At 36.5% G+C, this 22334-nt stretch overlaps 1 protein-coding gene across 1 annotated transcript in view; it reads right to left on the bottom strand.

The window, feature by feature from the left end:
• Positions 1 to 219: 219 nt before the first annotated feature.
• LOC149424105 (thioester-containing protein 1 allele R1-like) overlaps positions 220 to 22334 on the bottom strand; it is a 36971-nt gene continuing 14856 nt past the window's right edge. Inside the window, exons 10-24 of the mRNA XM_089651283.1 lie at positions 22020 to 22196; positions 21684 to 21779; positions 21508 to 21562; positions 20961 to 21123; positions 19067 to 19371; positions 17590 to 17774; positions 14018 to 14287; positions 12193 to 12329; positions 11574 to 11799; positions 10253 to 10439; positions 8985 to 9334; positions 5527 to 5696; positions 4571 to 4670; positions 3428 to 3590; positions 220 to 2190 (exon numbers count right to left, since the gene is read on the bottom strand). Coding sequence (XP_089507409.1) covers positions 1916 to 2190; positions 3428 to 3590; positions 4571 to 4670; positions 5527 to 5696; positions 8985 to 9334; positions 10253 to 10439; positions 11574 to 11799; positions 12193 to 12329; positions 14018 to 14287; positions 17590 to 17774; positions 19067 to 19371; positions 20961 to 21123; positions 21508 to 21562; positions 21684 to 21779; positions 22020 to 22196 — 2859 coding nt within the window. The 3' untranslated portion in view covers positions 220 to 1915. The remainder of the gene's footprint in view (positions 2191 to 3427; positions 3591 to 4570; positions 4671 to 5526; positions 5697 to 8984; positions 9335 to 10252; positions 10440 to 11573; positions 11800 to 12192; positions 12330 to 14017; positions 14288 to 17589; positions 17775 to 19066; positions 19372 to 20960; positions 21124 to 21507; positions 21563 to 21683; positions 21780 to 22019; positions 22197 to 22334) is intronic.

The raw sequence follows: 22334 nt of genomic DNA, 5'->3' as shown, positions 1-22334 counted from the left end.
AACTTATCGAAAAGAAGCGCATTTTCTGGTATTGTCATACTTTTAATGCCACATAAAAAACTGGCAAAAGTCATGAACGTACAACAATAATTTTTAATTCTAAGATGGGAAAAGATTAGGTAGGTGTATCAATTTAAGATCTTTGGTTCAATTTGACCACTTCAGGCCGTATCATATTGAACACTCTTATCCTAGTTTTAAAATAAAAGGCTTAAAATGTTTTCTGATTATTAATTTTATTAATTAACCTTATCTTTACACTAGTATCTATAACTAATTGATTATTATAATACCGCGTGTGGAATGTGTTTTGGCATTTGAAGTACATAAGTTTGGTACATACGAGTACATGCAAAAATTAAATATCTAATCTAAACACTGTACAAATTTTGTGAACGTAAAACATAATGGTATATAAGTAAGAATATTTATGAATGTGGAGCAGTTTCTCGAGTCATTTTATATATTACAATTTTAAAAGTTTGTAACATTGTTTTATTTATCTATTTATTTTAGTCCGAACCGGTTTCACCCCTCTGCACTCGAGACATCTTCAGACTAGTTGAACTTATGCTAGGATATATTAATTTTAACACCTTGGTGAGGGGTATATAATAATACGGCAAGTATGATCGGAAATCTTTGAAATTGGTTAAACATAAAGTACGTTAATAATCAACCCGTTCATAGATGGCATCAATATTATAAATTTATAAAAATACAGTTTTTGGAAGTTACGCTTTAAAATATTGAGACAAATTATTATGGATATGAATAAATAGTTTTTAATACTAATACTTTCAAAAAGTGTATTTTAAAAAAATAATTATATTAACGCTATCTATGAATTGTGAGATTACAACATACGTTATGTTTATCCTTATTGGAATACATTGGTATTCCACAATAAAAAGGTTTTTCCTGCAGTATTATTTGAATGCTGTAGATATTTTTGAGTTAATAAGTACATAATGTTATTCATATTAGTGGAATATATTTAATTAATCAATTTGTGTTAAGTACAACTATTTAATTTTAATTACGAGAAATATTTTTACACACCAGAGGTGTGACTTCACGTCAATTCTTACAATTCCAACATAAGTATTTTTGAAATAAATATGGCAAATTGACAATAATATCACAAATATTACAACATTCACTCTTCTAAATAAATATACTCCTGTAAATACGTCAATATAATCCGTGAATCAATTGTAATTTGTTTACATTTTTTTTTGCATTTGAAATGAAATGTTTAATGTAAAATACAAATTTTAAAGCCCACTTCAATAAGATTTACTTGTAATCAATTTTCATAATCTAATTAATAGTGCTTGGTAACTTGACAATAGATCATAAATACAGTGTCCGGAAACTTGTAGTACAATCCGGAAACTGGTAAATCTACATCTCATAGAGAACACTAAAAAAACTTTTTTTTTCGATCTGACTATTCGAATAACACTCGGTTTTAACATTTTTTAGGCAACTTCAAGTAGTAAGGTAAAAAAAAATTTGAAGTCGGCTCTAAGCTCCGATGTATTTTTAAAGACACTAAACAAGAAACATAAAAGCGCTAATATTAACCTCTTAGCGATCGATTTTTTTTTCAAATTTGACTATAAAACTTTGGACTCGATTCACTCAAAAACGAAAAGTCAAATTTAAAAAAAAGGTATACGACAAAATCAAATCCAAATGTGACCTAGATTCAGCAGTTTTCCGCTTTTACTACAACTTTCTGGACACTGTCTATATGGATTGTTTGTAATAGCTCTTTTGGTACAGAAACAAGCTGAACCAATCTTTCATACATTTTTAATTTTTATTACATATTATTATTTATGAATAAGTTTCTAGAATTTTGATTGACAAATTATACAATTTCATAATTTTTTGTTTTGTGACTCTTTTATAATATTATATTGGTTCCAGATAGTCTAATAAATATATTTGAGAAAACAATGGCGACAGTAGTGATTAGTGCGAACGGTTGTAGAGAGATGGCGCTGGACCTGTCCTCGGCGGCCTCATCTGGGAAGAAGCTGGGGCCCACCTGTCCGCCGGGCGAGAGGGGCTGCGGGCGACGGGCCGGGTTTAAGCATTCCCCCTGGCAGCGTTCGCCCCAGCAGACGTCGCAGAGCCCGGAGCCCCCTACCGGAGAGAAAAACACTCGCGCTCGGCGACCTGGAAATAGAACATTCTATTATTTTATTCTTATTTTAAGGTACCGCACAAGAATTCAAATGCCCGGAGCCTAATTATAATTTTTTTGAGCATTTACAGTACCTACCTAAATATAATAAAAGGATAAAAAAGAAAATAACTATACAGTGTTAAACATACTTATATGATTAAAATTAAATAAAATTTACAATGAGGCTATAGAATCCAAATGAAATCTAATATCCGTTATTAAAAATAAGCAATACGAAATCTCAGTAGTTTGCGTCTTGGTTACCTGAGCTGTGTATGCGTGATGTAAGAAAGTTTATAAACAAATTAGTAATGACATTATTTTGCAGTGAAAGATATTTTTAGTTCACGTGACTATTAGGAATATGAAATGAAATCAATTGTAACAGGTTTGCCAATAATGGAATTAATGAATTTAAAAAGAAAAGTAATAACTTGATTAATTTTAGATTTTTCATTAGATATTCAGTACATTATAATTTATGTCTTATAATTGTGTACAAAAAATTTTAGACAAGATGTTTTACAAAAGTTTTTGGCAATTCTTATTATGAAACCAATCATTTTCATTGCTTCATTTGTAATAATATTTTTGTTATTTGTTTTTGGGGTATTATGCCGTGTTGCGCTAACTCCTTCTTTAGCCAACGTTTCGGACAGCATAGCAGTGTCCATCATCAGGGCAGATGTCTTATAATAAGACATCTGCCCTGATGATGGACACTGCAATGCTGTCCGAAACGTTGGCTAAAGAAGGAGTTAGCGCAACACGGCATAATACCCCAAAAACAAATAACAAAAATACTTTTGGCCGTGAAAATCTTAAATCATATTTGTAATAATATTATTCACATATGACAAAAAAATAATTTCTAATGAAAGACTATCCTCAGATAATTTATTTCATTGCCTTAAATGATTTGAGTATTGATATCATATGATCAGGTTTTGGTTTTATAAAATCTAACATTTTGACATTTACTTAAATTGAATTGCAATTTATAAAACAAAACATTAACATGGTGAAAAATAGCAGCAATGTCATTAATAATAATATATTTAATAAAACTGGGCCAGTGTGCGATCCTTGTGGGACACCACTCATGGCGATAAAGTGACGTGATATTGTAAAGTGACAGAATTGTACTCGTATCAGGCACATAGATTTAGAAACAAGTGCGAGGATGTAAGGGTAGTAACAAAGAAATTATGATGATTGAGGACTCACTGTCATCATCCAAGTCGGTAACGGTGATGACGCCGGGGTGCTCCTTGGCCACGGCATGCAGGCGCGGTGCACCCAGGGTCAGGCAGGTCTCGCGGGGGCCCAGGGGGGCCAGCACTAGCCGCAGGGTCTTGCCCACGTGGCCCGAGCGCACCTTGCCACTGGCCTGCAATTATTAGCAATCAAAATAAAAGGTGTTTAGGTAAAAACAAAGGTAGCTCTGGACTGTCGCCCATCTAATATAAATCTACTTATTTTTTTAAAGGAGTGAGTTTTTATAGAAATCTACAGTTTTATTCTGAGATTGATCAAAAATATTACACACTTGACTTTCAAAACAAGAAGAAGGTCACTGTCTATGTCTGATTTCGAACAACTCTGTTTAAAGCTCAGCCAACGCCAGTGACTTCAGCTAGTGTTAATAACGAAAATTTTATTTTATATTTTTATTGAATATGGTGTTGATTTATAAGTTTCTTATAAAAGGATAGCGAATTTAAATTAGATAACTGTTACTTGTAGGTATGCAGAATTAAATACAGTTCATTAATTTATTCTTAATTATAAAAAGAACCCGCCAAAGTAGTTTGTCAGAAATTATCATGTCTTCCACAACACAGGCGAATTCCTTCAGTGGAAGACATTATAAGCTATGTAGGTATCTACTGTTATGTGTATCACCTACGAGAATTGAGGTATATGTAAAGGTACCTCAATCTGTTCGAGTAGGGAGTGGGTATAATAACTTACTTAAAATAAATATTAATTTTAAAATGCAAGCTTCTCTTCAAAATAATTCATCAGTTTCACTTTTCACAAATTTAACCGCAAGGCTACGCGAATATAGACAAGCTCACGATTGCATTGTGCATGAATCTAAACTAACCCAGGTATGTTCCTCTGTCCTCTGATCGATCCCCATATATATTATGTTGGGTTAGGTTAGGTTAGTTAATGCGATCGTGAGATGTCGAAGCACCCAAAAAAAACTTAAAGTTTTATTTTCGATTGTAATTTGCGCATGGTTTTCATTGTTTTTTTTAATCTGTACAACAGTAATGTACCCGAAATTAAATTTAACGAATAATAATTATTCTTGGAAAGAAAGTTATTATTGTTTTCTACATTATTAGCACAAATACTAACCAATAATGCCGGAAGGTCAACGTCGATGTCAAAGCCTGATGGTAGCCTCATTTCCATTAAGACAGGTCCGCTGTTGTCCTCACCTGCTGCAGTCACGAATCTGTAAATAGAAATTTGCGTCAAATCAAAAAAAGATGCAGTAGGTAAATAACACATCGTTGGTAATTGGTCGTGTAATAGAGAGAAGAAAATAAAAAAAATATTGTAGGACCTACTTCTAAAGTATATATTTTTTTCTTTTTAAAAGAAAGACATTCCCGGGTTAAGAATAACCTGAAAATATTAGTATGTAATTTAATTTAATAGTTAGTTACATACTGTGTCTGGAAACTCACAGTAAAAGCGGGAAACTGGTGAATCTACATTAACTTTTTTTACTTTTCATTTTTTTGTAAATTAAAGGGTTAAAGAAAACTTTTAGAGCCGTGTTTACGTTTCGACGCAATTGAACAGCTGACCCCCTCGTGATCGATTTCGATTTAAGGAAATATTCCAACTTCGGACTTGATTTAGTCGAAAACTAAAGCTCAAGTCAAAAAAGTCATACCACGAAATTGACTCCAAATTTGAAATACATATGTAGATTTACCAGTTTCCTGCTTGTACCACTAGTTTCTGGACATCTTGTAGATTTATCAGTATTCCGGTTGTACTTTCCTGACACTATGTATATATTGTATATGAATGGGAATGAATGCCAAATTAATGATATGGGCAACGATATTCATGACTGAGTGGTGCATGATTTTCTCAGAGGCAGTTGTTCTGGGAAGAGGCAAATAGAATGTATTATTGAAAAGGACTGAAAAAAGATGAGTAGAATAAGAAATACTGTTGAGTATTTGTGAATGAGGGCAATTCCATCCCCGTAAATTAGCGTTGTGATGAAGATATATATGTATATCATATAGGAAAGGTTAAGTTAAGATCGATTAAATTAGGTTAGGCGAGGTTACCCGACGCAGATGGTGAGCTGGAGACGATGTGCCACGGAGATGCTGTCGACCCTCGGGTCCAGAGAGAAGCGTGGCCAGGCGGCGGTAACGTTGGTCCTGCGACGAGCCTTGAGGGACGCCACAACCGTGCCAGAACCCTGTGCGAACACGGAGCATTCCTTGTCTCGCACCTGTAAAGTTGAAACCATTTTATTATGAATAATTATTGATCAGTGTACCAAATTAGACACAATATTATTGTTGATACCTGGGTACATACACATTGAGAATCGGATTAGAAAAATGTGCTAAAAATTCGGCTATTGAACTAAATCAAAACACCTCGATAGAAATCTCTCTTGACCAATGGGCTCCACGCAGAACAATTATTTTTAATATAGTGAATAACTTACGTATTATCGAAAACCCTTTTATTATTATTTTTTATTATAGCGACTATTTAAACATTGTACATACAAAATATGATATTAAATATAATATATGTATAATTTTTATTTATTTATTTATTTAATACATGTTACATTGTTTCGAAATTTACATAAAGTAGATATAATGAATCACCATACTAGGCGGCTGCCTGTTTCATGGTGACCAATTGAGTGTAATTACTTTGTATGAAATATGAAATCTAGTGTAAACATATGAAATAAGTAACTATAGATGAAGCTAAAATTTTGTAAAAATTGTAATAAAAAGTAGAAGATAGAAATTAGAAAGGAGAAATAAGTAAATTAGCATTAGATTGTAAAAATGTACATAATTATATATATAATTTTTAATATGTGTGCATACAAGCACACATGTGTATATAGCAGCAGACATACCTATATACATATAACAACACATGTATACATACAACCATATGACGCATCCTCACGCATATAAACAATATAGTATACACCTCTATCTGAGTACTTGGAATAGGCTACTAACACTATAACAATCGCACATCAAAAAATTCCCGAGCGCTTTCCTGAAACTGTCGTATTTGGCTATTGATTTTATTTCTAACGTTAAATTATTGAATATTTTTGGAGCAAGAAAGTTAAATTGTCTTTGTGCCATTGAGGTTTTTATTGGGGGAATAGTATAATTGGATTTGTTGGAATATCTTGTATTATGGGTCGATTCAAAAATATTTTTTTTCGTATGTTTGAATTTATAGTAGGAGGATATGTTTTTGACGTATAAGGATTTTATGTTGAGTACTTTGAAGTCGTTAAATAAGTCCTTCGTGGGGTGAATATAGTGTACTTTGTAAATAGTCCGCATTATCAATTTTTGAGCTTTAATTAATGGATCTAATATCGTGTTAGAGCATCCTCCCCAGACTACTATACCGTAAGATATAATTGATTGGCATAAAGAAAAGTATACCGTTTTTAGTGTATTTTTATTTAGAATATTTCGTAATGACCTGAAGATATATGCCAGTTTCCGTATACGGTTTGTAACATTTATTACGTGATCTTCCCATCGTAGTTTATTGTCAATTATTACACCCAAATATTTAATGGAATCTACTCGTTCTAGTGGATTGCACAGACAACTAGAGTTATCTCTACAAGAATGTATTTTTAGTGTACGATTGATTGAAGGCTGACTCGGAATATTAAGACTAAACGTTATATATTTCGTTTTAGTAATGTTTAGGGTGAGTAGATTATCATCCAACCACTGTTTAATAATTTGCAATGTTAGATCCGCTCTATGAAATGTTTCTTCCCATGTCTTACTTTTTAGTACTAGGGCAGTGTCATCGGCGAAAGTGATTATATTGCCATCAATAATAGATAGTTTACATAAGTCATTGATATAAATGAGAAAAAGTGTGGGACCGAGTACACTGCCCTGTGGCACACCAAAGTTAATGCTAGTTGAGTGGGATGGTTTATGCGATGGTAGCTTAACACATTGCTTTCTGTCTGTGAGGTACGATTTGAACCAATCAAATGCCTTATTCTTTATTCCGATTTTTTTGAGCTTGGCTAGAAGGATTGGATGAGATACTGTATCAAATGCCTTAGCTAAATCCAGAAATACTGCCAAACATTTATCACCTTTGTCTAAGGCTTGTGTTATATGTGATGTTAGTTCTAAAATAGCTGAATCTGTATTTAGTCCTTCTCTAAAGCCATACTGGTTTGACGAGAGTATGTTATATTTTGTAAGATGGTCGATAAGTCTTTTTTTTACTATTTTTTCAATAATTTTTGATAGTGATGATAATATAGAAATTGGTCTGTAGTTTGTTATGTCAGTAGGATTTCCGGACTTAAAAATTGGTTGAACTAGGGCAAGTTTGAGTTTGTTTGGGAATTCACCTTTAGTGAGACTAAGGTTAATGATATGTACTAATGGATGGATTATAAAGGGTTCAACTGTTTTTAGTATAGTTGAGGAAATTTTGTCATGATTGCACGAATGAGAGGGCTTTAATTGTCTAATAGTTTGAGAAATTTCATCGTAGTTGGTCGGGTTTAAGGTGAGTATAATAAATTGTATTTCTTAGTCCTCCTCACTAGAGTTAGGGTGACCTGTGCTGAGGTGAACTAAAGTTATTCATTTCTGTTTTATTAGTTTTCTATGTCGTTTTTAATGTTTTTTTCAGAGTTTTTTCATTAATCTCTTTCAGCCAGATTTTTATTATTGATTGTAATCATTCAAATTTTCTGTTCGATTTATATCAGGGGGAAGGATGTTGTGGATTTCGTCTCAAAATAAATATAATTTCTTTGTCCGAAGGTGGTTTTATAACCTGGAATGTTTTTTATGTCATTATGATTTGAGCTAGTTTGATGAATACGCGGTATTGTAGAGGGTTTAGTATTGTTGAATATTTTCAATAGTGCATTTTTAGCATATATTTGTTGTACATTTGGTACATCAAAAGTATTGAATTTTTTAATCGAAGGCGTTCTTATGGGTACTTTCAGTATGGTATTTATGATTCCTTTTGGAAGTGTGTTCAGGTTATGTACGAGTATATACGTAGATACTGCAGATCCCCATCCTATAATTCCATATTCATTACGAGTATGACAAAAAGTGTTTTTCATGTCCTTTTTATTTACCACATTTCTTAGATTTTTAAAGAAATATATAAGTTTTGTAAGTTTTTCTGTGACACCTTTGATATATGGGTCCCGGTAACCGGATAAATCATCACAATGATAATTCATCACATCTTTAAAAAGTTATATAAAGTCATGGAAAGTGATGAAACAAAAACTTTATTAACTGGGTTATGTAAATTTGGTTAGGTTAGGTTAGGTTAGGTAAAAAAAATAAATTTCATCGTTTCTAATGACTTAATATCACTTTTTAAAAGTGTGTTGAATTGTCACTGTGTTGAGTTATCATGGAACCATTTTTATACTTATTTTATGTACCATGTACCTTGTAAGTATTAAAATACTTTGAATAGTTAAAATATGAAGGAATGAAATGAAGGTGACCTGTTGTTCTTGCACCAGAAGATAGTTCCCCTTATTGACGCTGATCAGCGTGGTGTCATTTCCCTGTGGGCAGCGGAACTCCAGCGTGGCTGCACCGCCCGCGCCCCCCGCCCCCGCCTGAGCCAGGCGCGCCAGGGCGAGTAGCAACGGGGCGGGGGCGTTTGCGGGGCTGGCTCGCAGGCCGCCCAGCAGCGGGCGTGCCAGCTGCGCCGCCTCGGGCCGCAGTCCCTGCAGCAGGAGGGCTTGCGCCGCCCACGCCACGGTGCTGAGCTCGACACCACTGCGGCCACGGTGTCGTAGTGGGTTGCCGCCCTCGCGCTGCTCGTTAATCTCCCACCAGCGGACGCCGTCTGAAGTTCAAATAATGTTTTCATTCCTATTTTGAGATTTGTTTTGCATCATAGGAAAATCATTTGGTTTCGACTGAAAAGTTGTCGAACTCCGCTACCAGCTACGCCAATTTTTTTATAATTCAATGTAATTCCTACTGGAAACAACTATTTAAGTCCGCGGGGATGGGAAAACAGGTATAGGATATTATATAAACTGCTTATTGACCTGGGAAGAACGGCGCGAAACGTCGCCAGAGGTTGTTTTATTTATTTATTTATTTAAACACCATAAAATGGCTTTTACAATAAAGTGATTACAGAACAAGTAATGTGTACACAAAAATATTGTCGCAAGTGATACAGTTGTTAATAGAAGTGCAGTTAAACAATACATAATTAAAAGAAATATCTACTAGTGTAGAAATAGTTGAATGAATACTAGGTTTGTATAAGACCTGACATAAATCGAGGTATGAGGTGTTTATGATAATGGATAGTAATTAATATAAAGGAAATTCTATTAAGGCCTAGAATGTTATATTAACAGAGAATATTTTATTTGAACAGAATATTAATATTATAAAAAAGTGACTTTTACATATGTATAATCTAGCAAAATATTATAATAGAGTAGTTAGTAGTGAGTTTATTGTTGCGTTCAAAATTAATTCTACCTGGAATAGCTGGGCAAGTATCGGAATTTGGCTTTAGTAAAACAGGGCTGTCAACGATTTGATGATACTTTTGGATAATAAATAATGTATTGTTTTGTTTCTCGACTATGCACCGTTTGTTCATTTCCCATAACTCACGGCTTGGCTCGCGGAAATTTCGTCTTGTTTATACGGACCCTTATGTAACAACGGTTTTTTGTTAGCAACACGGAGAGTAAGTTGTTTTCTGTCATGTTTTAGAATTATTATTATTAGTATTTACCTGTGACATTGGCCATGCTGCTGAGGATGTTGGTGGCCTGCTGGGCGGCAGGGTGACGAGCGGCGGCGAGAGCGGCAGCCACGGGCGCGAGCACGGCGGCACCGAGCGTGCCCGCCTCGGACACGCGGCGTGCCAGCCAGTCCTGCGCCTTGCTCACCGTGTTGCTGTACTCTTCCAGGGTCAGGTGCTAAACAATGAATGCAGTCAGGTAAATAGTTCATTGGTTAGCAGGAAGAATTTAACAGAAGAATTTTCACCATGTCGCTGTTGGACGGTTTCGTGCCGCGCTTTCGGTTTCGGCTAAAAATTAGCCGAAGCAATAATAATTAGTTATTGTATTGCTATCGTCTAACATAAATACTATTAAAGACTAGACTGTTTAATATAGTTAGAAATTCTCAGATGCAATTCAAAAGTTAACGTAAGTAGGTATTTATAGCGTACATTGAAGAATTGTTACACAACCCCAAACCCAAAAGCGCTGTCTTTTGTTTTTTTCATTGTATAATTATTTTTTTTCTTTCTTGCCTTTATTCGTAAAATATATTTGTATACAGTTTTTTACATGCTTTTCGACAACCACACTAGACACATTTCCGTATTATGGTAGTCGAAATTTGTTTATAATTATATAAATGTTCATGTTATTTGTTAATATATTATTTTGTAAAATGCAATGTATTTGTAAAATAGGTAATACTTTAGCTGGTTTTATATTTCACAAGAATAAACCAACCGTATTGCAAACTGTTGATTTTAATGAGGTAAAATAAATATAAATAAAAATGGGTAAATAAACAAATGAATCTACTTGTTGATATAATGAAAATAAAGATAAATTAATTAATTATTTTAAAATGAAATTTTAAACAGAATTTAAATGAAAAAAAAAGAATAATAAAGCAAATGAACTCAATTTAATGATATTACCACTAACTTTAATGAATTCTGACAAATTCAACAATAAAATGGCGTTTGAGTATGAAGATTAAGAGTATTTTTTAACTTATTTAAATAAGTATTGGTTTCGACCGAAACTAGAACAAAAGTCCAAATTCAGTTTCAGTTTAGGCGGAAATTATAATTTCGGTCAGTCACTAACTACAATCTCTGTCCAAAGATAAGGAGCTTACGAATCGATACAGGGCCGGCCCAATACGGGTGCAATTGGAGCAGTCCGGATTGTCAAGGCGCTGATGATACTTAACACTAATCTAACCTCACCTAACCTAACCAATCTACATTAGCCTACACATAACAGTCCTAACTTTCGCTCAGGGCCGGCCCTGCATCGATATATAACATTAATTATTATTTTTACCTTGGTGTCCAGGAAAGTGAAGAGTGTAGTGGCGGTGAGCACCATCGGGTTCTGCTGCAGAGCATCCTCCGCGGTAAGGGTGTCCGCCTCGGCCCAGTGCCCGTCGGGCTTTTGGCGGGCCGCCAGCCACTGCAGTGCGCCGCGCACCACGCCAGCGGGCACGTCAGCATCTCGGCGCGCGGTGCCCATTCCCAGGCCTAGCCAGCGCGTTGTGAAGGCGGTCGCCCTGGATGCATCAGTTATTATGTTTGAGGGGTATGTTTGCAAAACTGACTTATTCCACCTGAACGTTTTGTTGGGAAATCTCAAAAGAAAATTTTAAAAGTTATTTTTCTAAGGAATACGTAGCTTTTGCAAGATCGTATTGCAAAAATATTGTGTAGAAATAAATTTAGAAGAATATTGCGTTCACAAGTCAAATTTGATAAAAATTGGAATTACTCAGTTTTGCAAAAATACCCCTCATTTAGATGCTTTGAAACTTTTATTTCGATACAGACCGAAACCTTTTAAAGATTTCAAATAAAATAAAACCCGGAAAATTATCACAGTGTAGGTACTACAGGTAGGTAGATCTGAGGTAATATTATAATTACTGTACATAGAATGAGTCTCTCACCAGACACTGCCCTCCTGGTTGGCCCTGTGCAGACTGAAGGAGCCATCGTCCTGCTGATAGGCAAGCTGCTGCTGGTAGATTTGGTGCATCAGCTCCAAGCAGGTAGCCTTCACTGACTCTGAAAGTTGTGCTGAGCTCTGAAACATAATGAAAAAATATTTACATTTCAACGATTAACATATAATAACATTGAATTCGAAAATCTGTTAAGCATGAAATCGTGAATAGTCTCATTCTATAGGTCAAAAGACTGTGATGGATCAGTAAGAATACCAGACAACGACGCGACGGGACATTGAAAATCACGACCGAGTGACCCAAGTAAGTACTACAGTGAAATCGTCCCAAATGACCCAAATGCGGACCTATAAAGACTGATCATAGAAGTATAGTATAGAAAAATGCAACAGGAAGATCTGAAATTTGAAGACTAGACTTTAAACCTTACTCTTAGAATGAACACACGATAATCACGATAGGAATGGTTGGGTTAGTTTTTTTTAAATAACAAAATAAAATAAAAAAATAAATTATATTAGCTCCACACAGGAGGCCCTGAAGAAAATAATTTCCCTCAGGGCCTATGTCATCTTTGGGGATGCTGTGTGGAGGGTCTTTTTGAGGAGAGGAAGGAGTGAACATGGGTCTTGAAGAGTCCCATGTTGTAGGAGGGAGGAAACACAGAGGCCGGCAGTTCGTTCCACAGCCGAGCTGTTGAACTTAAGAACGAATCGTAGAAGCGACCCGTTCTCATGTGACAAACGTCAACCATGTACAAATGTTGGGCGCGCGTTTGGCGTGTATCCCGACTACGCACCGGTGCCGAAGGGATCAATGACGCTAGTTCCTCAGAGCATCTTCCATTGTAATACCGACAGAACAAGGACAGCATACCTACCTGACGCCTGTGCTCTAAAGATTGCAGTCCGTTTGTTAAGATTGGGGAATCTATCAAACGGACCGCCCGTTTCTGCACAGAGTCAAGGGTTTTTTTCAGATATTTAGGGGCTCCGGACCAGAGATGGCTGCCAAATTCGACAGTAGGGCGCACTTGCGATTTGTACAGGGTCAGCAGTTGTGTACTATTAAAGTATCTGCGGGCCCTGTACAGTACGAACAGCTTCTGAGAGGCCAACTTTACTCTGGCTTCGATGGAGCCCCCGTACCTGAGCTGGTCATTTATAGTTACACCAAGCATATCAATGGAAGGCCTGTTTGGAAGATTGCTTCCGTTGAAGGAGACTAGATTATCATTTGGATCCCTTTAAGGCGGTAATGATAAATTATGCGTTCTGTTATGAGTTACACTTATTTATCAAATATAAAATGTACATTTTTTATTCTTTAAAGGTGTGAACTTTGTGTAACATCGCCTTTTTGTTCTTTTCCAAATATTAATTTTGTATGCAAAATGTTTTCTGTTTCACTCATTTTTTTAAATGCTTTTATTGCCTGCTTATATTGTGTCTTTGTCCAAGAGTTCTCTGAAAATGTTTTGTGCGAACGCTTATTTAACTGAACTCTAGGTATTTATGTTAGTTTGTTATCTTTGAAGTTTGGTTTTTTGATTAAAATACTGTATTTGGTAAAATTTGGTATTTGGCATATATGTAGTACATCAAACCAATGACTAAAGAAAATCTATTCAATGCGTCAAACAGCCATGTTGAATATTCGGTCTGTGTTTCAGTAATTTTATGTTTTTTAAGCATTACCTTTGAAATAGTTTTCTCTGCGATTACAATATAACCGATATCTGAGCTGAGCTAACATTTAAAATATTTCTGAAATCTTGTAAAAATAATAATACTAAATCAATAGTTACATCCAGAGCTTGTAGCAAGACGGCGGCCTCCATATACGGCAGCATGTTGTGGTAGCCGCTGGGCGGCGGCAGCTCGGCCCGCTCCGGCAGGGCGGCTAGGGCGGGGGCCAGCGCCCAGCCCCACGCGCGGGCGGCGTAACGCGCCGGCAGCGGGGCTCGCTGGCGCGCTCGGGCTCGGGGCGGCGCCGGCAGGGACAAGTTAGTCGAGGCGGAGCCCGTGGACATGTCGAGCAGGTCAGACACGTCGGCTGATTCTTCCTCGCCGGCAGGCTGTACATATTGAATGGAAATTAAAATATGTACACAGTGTTGGGACTTGTCTCACTTACCCGAAGAGCTGAACGAATGAAGGTATTTAGCGACTATACATTAGAAAGTTAAAAATGAAAAATCTTTGTATTTTTTTTCCTGGGCTTTATAAAACGGTTACACATTATTATACACGGTGTCCGGAAACTCGTAGTACAAGCGGGAAACTGGTGAATCTACATCACATTTGGAGTCGATTTTGTAGTATAATTTTTTTTGATTTGAGATTTCGTTTTCGAGTAAATCGAGTCAGAAGTTGATTTTTTTTTTGATCAAATTCTTATAAATTATTACTGCAGATCAAAGTACCCAACTAATTAAAACTATTTAAAAGTAAAACAAATAAAGAAACACGGATTTAAAGCAGTGGCGGCCAGCTAATATGTGCTCCCGAGCGCCGAACAACCAACAAGATTTCCGACATGGCTAATCACAATACGAAACTCGGTTCGGTTATAATATCTCATACAAAAGGTACCTACTTATTCAGCGCGCTTAACTTGCAGACCGACTTTGACTTGTGCCTATGTTCGTAGCAGTGCGTTTTCGATTGCGATCCAAAATTTAACTGCTTTGTCGCATATTCTGTGGAACAGTCGAAAGCGTGGGTACATACCAGTTCATACTATTCTTTTCAAATAATACCTTATCAAGGACGGCGTTCGGGGTTTTACCACCACATCAGAAGGAACGGTTTATTCAGTAGAAAGTTAAACTAAAACGCGTGTGTTTGATATTATTGTCGATATCGTGGTTTCAATTTACCATCTGCTATTTTTCAGCGAATGTTTCGCTTCTTCGATACAAGCATACAGGATAAAACATGTCATTAAGAGATGAGTGATGGTCAGATTACTTATTATCAGTTTAGTCAGTACTCGCAGTTGCCGGGCATTGTCGGTTGAATTTAAAACTTTTCTTACTCTGCGAAAGTTTTGAAGTTTAATTGCAGGTTATATCGATCTTGTATATCAATTATTAATAAGGCATATATCAATTGCAGGTTTTACTAATTTATGATTACTTTTGTGTTTGTTCAACGTATAAATTAAGAATGAGTTTGAATGTGGAATACATTAAGAACAATAGGTCAAGTTTTGAAAACAAAGTGATAATAAAAAATGCCGGTCCACCTAAAACCTGAACTGATAATAAAACAAGAGTGCAAATCTGGATCGAAGAAGTTTACTCGATCATTTAACAAAACAATGTATAACAAAGCTTCGTAGCTCTGTGCATGTGATCAATTGAATAGTTTATTTTGTTTTCCGTGTTTAATTTACGATGTTGATTCAGTTTGGACAATCAGCGGTGTTACTGATGTATGCCATTCATGACCTTTGGAATGACCTCAGTTGAAAGCTTAAGATATTTCTCAACGTTAAAAAGAATAAAATCTTTTTTAAACACGTTGAGCCAGGAGGACAGACTGAACTCACTATCAGTGTTTAGCATTGATAGAAGTCTTCGCTAAACAAAAGAAGCAGAGAATAGAACTTCTTTATAAATAGGTATGTACCTTTATTTAATTTATTTTATGACTTAATGTTGTAATCCGGTGAACCCCCACCTATTTTGACCACCGGCCGCCACTGATTTAAAGCATTATTTTGAAATCACCCTTCATTTAATCCGGTGTAGTCATAAAATATTTCTGCTCTGCAGGGTTAAAACATCTATTGTTCTAATATTCATACCTATCTCTGACATATTCGCAAAATATAGCTTTTTCTAGTATGCTGGGTTCAAATAACATATGAAGGAAAGAGACGCACGATAAGCAGATGTCCCATTTCTGTTAAATCGTAAGTAGGTCAGTTTTGGTTTATGGGTTGCCGTATTTATGTGATTGTTTATACATTGTTTACATTGCATTTTGCTTTAAGAAGTTTTCTCGTTAATTTAAACATAAAAGCGAATTGTGGTCGAAATTTGTGTGTTTTAATACGCGTTATTATTGTTTTGATAGTGATACTTTAAGATTTATCATCGATGCGTTCGACGCGTTTGTAAACAGTTGTACGTTTTTAATGTTTTGATTTTGAGACTTATCATCGATGCCTTCGACGAGGTAAAAATTAACTCTGACATGATTCAAATAGTGCAATAATCAATCATCAGACGGACCTAACCGTGCTTCGAAGTTAACGGTGAACATTTAAAATAATTTGACGTGTTTGTGTTTTGAATTAGAGATCGGAACATCGCTACAAATTGTGAGTACCTATCTATGCTAATAATAATTCCTATCCGTTGCGTCGGCGTCTCAGATCGAATGACGAAAAAATTATAACCCTGAAATAGCTGAAAAATATTTTATTTGTTTTTTTTTTTGTTGAAAATGCTCAAATCAAAAAACTTTATGTTTATTTGGGTTTCCCGTGTGGTGTAGATTCTCCAGTTTCCCGCTTGTACTACGAGTTTCCGGACACCGTGTATTACAGAAAAGATTACAAATGTAAATCGTATATTATATAAAGGCACAGTACAAGAGAAATGGTCATTTTGTGACATGCGTCAAAAGATAGTTATAAAATTGTATTTTTTAGTTCTTCTAAGTTATTTTTATTATTATTTCATGTATGATTCATACTTGCATACTTATGTTTCTATAAAATAGTATTTTTTAGTTCTTTTAAGTTATTTTTATTATTATTTCATTTATGATTCATACTTGCATACTTATGTTTCTATAAAATAGTATTTTTTAGTTCTTTTATGTTATTTTTATTATAATTTCATGTATGATTCATACTTGCATACTTATGTGTCTATAAAATAGTATTTTTTAGTTCTTTTATGTTATCTTTATTATTATTTCATGTATAACTACCACAACACGGGCATTAGCCTAGAATGGTAGTTAAAAAAATGTCAAAAAATGTAACACGTAAACATTTATTAAATAATAAAAATAGTTTGTAAGTGAAAATGTCAATGGTCAATGCAGCAGCATCAGCAAAGTAATAATATTATATTGCTTAGTTCTTCCCAATTGTTTAATTCCTGAATGGAATCATTTTCCCAAGTATGTTATGGAAGCAGTGCCCTGACCCTCTGTTCTGACCTTACGCGCCGTGTCTTACTTACACCACATTTTTTAGTAAGGCTGAATATATTATCTGCATGAATACATCTAGATAAATTTAGGACCACAAACTTTTAAATATTTATTTTAACGAATTGTAACACAATTTACAAGAATTTTATAAGAATCCTAATTCAAAAACCTCACATTTCATATATTCGTAGTGTCAACATACCATTATGGTGATCTCGTGTTCATAAGAGTCAGCCAGGCCTGAGCCCGTGGCGTCCAGCTGAAGGGTGATGGTGCGAGAACCTTCGGCAGCAGGATCTGCAGACGGCGGTGCGGAGATGAAGAACACCACGGTGCCCGAGCGGCCCGGCGGCACAGTCAACTTCTGGCGTTGGTACGGCTCCACGGCTAGAATGGATTGGAGAAGGTAAGATTTTAATGTTTATACAAATCATGATAGAACAGATAACAACTATTGCATCTGACATGTTGTAAAATTTGCATCCTAAATAAAGTAATGGTTTGGGGTGAAGAAAGCATTTGCTTTTTAACATTAACTCCACACAGGAGGCCCTGTGGAAATTAATTTCCCTTAGGGGCCTATTTCATCTTTGTGGATGCTGAGGGTTGAAGAGACCCATGTTGCTTATAATATAAATAGTAATGATCACAATAAGGATCCTTGCGGAACTCCTTACTTAGACCGAATATCCACTGACATTGTGGCAGAAAGCTTACGAAGGTACGCATCATACTTTCAACTTTGTATGATATCACATACAATACTGCTAGGCTTCATTCTTAGAAATTCCAGAGGTTTCAAGAATATTTCAACATTAAAATTTTTGTATACATCCCTGGTTCGTAGTCAAGTCGAATATAACTCCTCGATTTGGTCCCCCCACTACAAATTACATTCAGATTCAATCGAAAAAATTCAACATAAATTCCTAAGACACATTAATTTTAAACTCGGTATTCCCATTGAAAATATAAACTATAATTACTTGATGAAAAATCTAAATTTATTAAAACTCTCAGATCGAAGAATTATATCCGACTTAATATTTATGTTCAAAATTGTAAATGGTAGTATAGACAGTCCTGATTTAATTAACCTCATTGAATTTCATATACCCACGAGAGCTACTCGTTCTAAAATTTTGTTTAAATGCAACAATATCAGGACTGAGTATTCCAAACACTCGCTTGTACCTAGGTTGCATGAAGTTAGTAATAGATACGCAGATGTGGCAGATCTATTTAACTGCACGCAAGGTAGGTACAAGAGGGCTATGCTATCAAATCTTTTCAATCAATATTAATTTAATCTAATTCTACCTTATTTGCACTATAGAAACTTATGTACTTGTATCTCTTGTTTACTTACTTACTTACTCTCTAATGTCATTTCACAATCAAATGCCACATATATTTGTAATTCTTTTTAAAAAATATTTCTACGATTTTAACTGTGACATGTTATCATTGTTTATGGTATATTTATACCGTTGATATTAAATAAATAAATATAATGTCACTTCTATGAACCTTTAATCGAGATGTCTTCAAAATGTAAATGCCACGTACTATTGAGAAATATTGTTCTCAGAGTGGAAATAACGAATATAATAACGTGATATTTCAGAAATATGAGTTTTCGGAATGAAAATCACACGCTATTGAAGTGAAACACTTACATTTGGGGGCGTCAAGCTCATTGTTGCTCTCGAACCTGAACTCCTGCCTGGTGTTGTGCAGCGAGATGTCTGCGCGCACCTCGCTGTTTGTAGGGTTGAACAGCGAGGCGGGAAGCGCTAGTATCTCGCCCTCGCGAAGCACGCGCGGCGCTGAAACTCGCAGAGTGGGGCGAACGAGAGCGGGAGGCGAGAGGGGCTTCGCTAGACCGAGCCCCCGCACGGGGTGCACGGCCCAGGCGCCCACGCCCCACGAGGCGCCAGGGGTGGCGGGCAGACGGCGGCCTAGGAGGCCCTTACCCTCGGAACTGGAACAAAATAACAATTCATCAGTAAAGTTTCTATTTTTCTCCAAAAGTTCCTCTTGAATTTTTGTAGCTTGAAATAAATAAGTATTCATTTCTTACGGTTTTTCTTCATGTTGTGAAGTTTTACCGATTTTTGACAATAGGTTTTGACAGGATATGGATTTGACCCTAATTCGGGAAAACCAGCAAAACATTCTAGTTTTTTTTTTTTTTTTTTTTTTTAATAGTGAATACGGGCACTTAATACCTCACAAGAGTCCCAACTGCTCCCGTCTGGAGCCAGTGAGACTATGGCATCCCCAATTGGGGGTGTTGTGAGGCTGAAGGTAAGTGGGGAAGGGAAAGAGGAAGGTGGGGAAGTACCTGGCTATTCAGATCTAGTCACTAAACACGGCTAAAGCCATTTGGAGCAACGTTTCAATTCTGAATGGTGGTCTTACACCAGGGCGATACTGGTAGTATCTTCCACTCTGGAACGTGCCGCAAATATACTATATATTATTTTAATTAATTAATTGTGAAATAACACAAATTAATCAAATTAAATTTATTTGCGCACGCCGGGTTCGAACCCGCGACTTTCGGAATGGCAGTCCAATGCGTTACCACTGGACTATGCCGGCCGTCATCTCACAACAGCATCTCTATTGAAACTAGCATTATATAAAATTACTGTTTTTATTCCTTATCTACAATTTTTCCACTGTGCATTATGAAGTATTTTATTTTTATGCTCTTGGTTGTTGTTTGCATTAAAAAAAAAAACGCTTGAAAATATAATAAATGTTTAAAAAAATAGTTAAATTGCTACCTTCGAACCATGTAATCGTGATATTATTTTGGCAATGGCGATATTGGCCACGGTAAAATTTGAATGACTATTACATTTTAACTAAAATCGTGGGGTTCATTTGAATTCTTGGGTAAGACAAGATTTGGTAGCATTACTTCAATCCACCACGACATCCATTGTCTGGCAAAAAGCTTCATTAAATTTTGGGGATGGTAAGGAGACGCGAATGAAAGATGAGTGTGGTATCCTTGCCGCGGCTTTATTGAAGTAGTCAGATTACAGATATAATCATAGAGCAGCCAAAGTAGTCACAGTTGTTGCTGACGATGAATTAAAATGTCATTGTAGTAGTTGATGGGCGTCACGATGAAACGCAATGTATAACACATCTCCGTGAGATGAGAATCCGTGGTCCATGCTCACGGCTGTTACGGAGATGAAGTCGGTGTCCCGACACCGCGTCGGTAGAGACCGGACTTGTACCATGAGCCTTCAGGTACTACAGTGTGAAGTAAGCCAAAGGTACGGTGGAACTGGTTAGCTGATGATGGGCTCGAACAGCGGACAAGGCCGGGTACGCTTGTATGTACCTGCGGCTTGATGCGGGAGCGAGTCGCGGAGCGCAGTACGCGTGGATGGAAAGGCGCAGGGGCGGCAGAGGAACGGCCGCCCAGTTTAGTTAGCGGCGGGCACTTGCACTGGACTGACCAGCTGTGTGCTAAAGACTGCCTAGGTACCTCGAGCTAGCCGCTTTATATAGGGCACTTTTTCTTAGTGTACAAATGGGACATCTTACCCGACTGTGATGTTGGCAAACAGCCAAGTCTTGGTGGGTAGAGCCCCCAAGTGCACGCGGGGCGAGGGGGGCACCGGCAAGCGGCTGAAGGCATAGGGCCCGGCCAGCGGAGGCCTGGTGCTCTCGTCTTGGTGGACTCCTGGTGTGCTCCTACTCTGAATCACTGTGGAATAAACAAATCATATATTAATTTAAAATTTGATAATCGTCTCTTTGATAGCTTAATATATATAAATAGCTTATAAAGTAATCCCGTTTTTTAATTCGTAGCTCTGCTATCAAGAGATAACAACTCTTTAGTATCCCTTGAATTAGAGCGTCCCGGCGAACAGCTCTTGGATAAAGGCCTCCTTCAATTTTTTTCAGTTTCAAAAAGTTTTTTCAGTTTTTCAAAATTCATTCGAAGACGGTATTTATATCAAGTTTATCTCATCTATGGGTGACCTATGCTTCACTTTACCAACCTAGACTGCAAACCTTGCTTTAGATCTGGAGATTATTTATTAAATGTTAATTTTAGTTAGAAGTCTATAAGATTGGTACTTACATTCTGGAGTTCCTTTATTGAAATAATTGTCTGATAGAAGCGCAAATCCCAGTTGCTGAAGAAAAAAAAAACAAAGTTAGAAACACCTAAAAGGACTGACAAATCTATTGGATGGTTCACGTTTTATGGTAAGTAAATATTTATATACACATGTTTATATTTTTGAAATATATTACATCGATAGTTTCTCTGGCGACACCATTTCCGATTTCCCTGTAGAGATGTTTCAGCTCCTCGTGGAAGGGAGAGAAAGACCGAACTTGAGCCAGGACCTGGAGTAAAATAAATTTAATTAATTCTTGTTAAAGCTATAAAGCATTCTTATTACTTATAATACATTTCTACTCCACTGCTTTAATCGATTGCGAGAACTCAGGTGTTAACAGAACTTAATAAGACTTCTTCGTGGAACTCGTTTGCCTTTACTATTATCGCTGCTGCCTCCTCTGGTAGCTGGCCTTACGCGACACCTTTAGAGTTTCTGACTCAAATTACGTGTATCTGAGACTTACAGTGTCCATTGAGAGGCCATCCCCCTGTCCAGCGTCATAGTGATGGTCAGAGGCTACGGAGAACATGGGCGAGGGTGCGGCGGCCATGACGGCCACGTAGGAGTCTGGCTCGGCTGTGATCCGCAAATCCACGTTTCCCAGCGGCTCTGGCTGCTCGGGTGATAATTTCACTTCAACCTGGAAAAAAGGTGATCGTGGCCCGTCAAATATTGGATACGAGCAAAGTATATTCTTCCACCATTATTGCCATCTCCAAGAATCGAGAAAATCTCACTATGAAGCCCCTTCCTGTTATACTGACAGGACTGCTACATG

Source organism: Hesperophylax consimilis, chromosome 4 (genome assembly GCF_061612785.1).
Source record: "Hesperophylax consimilis isolate HC1 chromosome 4, BYU_Hcon_1.0, whole genome shotgun sequence".
NCBI lineage: Eukaryota > Metazoa > Arthropoda > Insecta > Trichoptera > Limnephilidae > Hesperophylax > Hesperophylax consimilis.
This window is presented reverse-complemented; position numbering and strand designations above follow the sequence as displayed.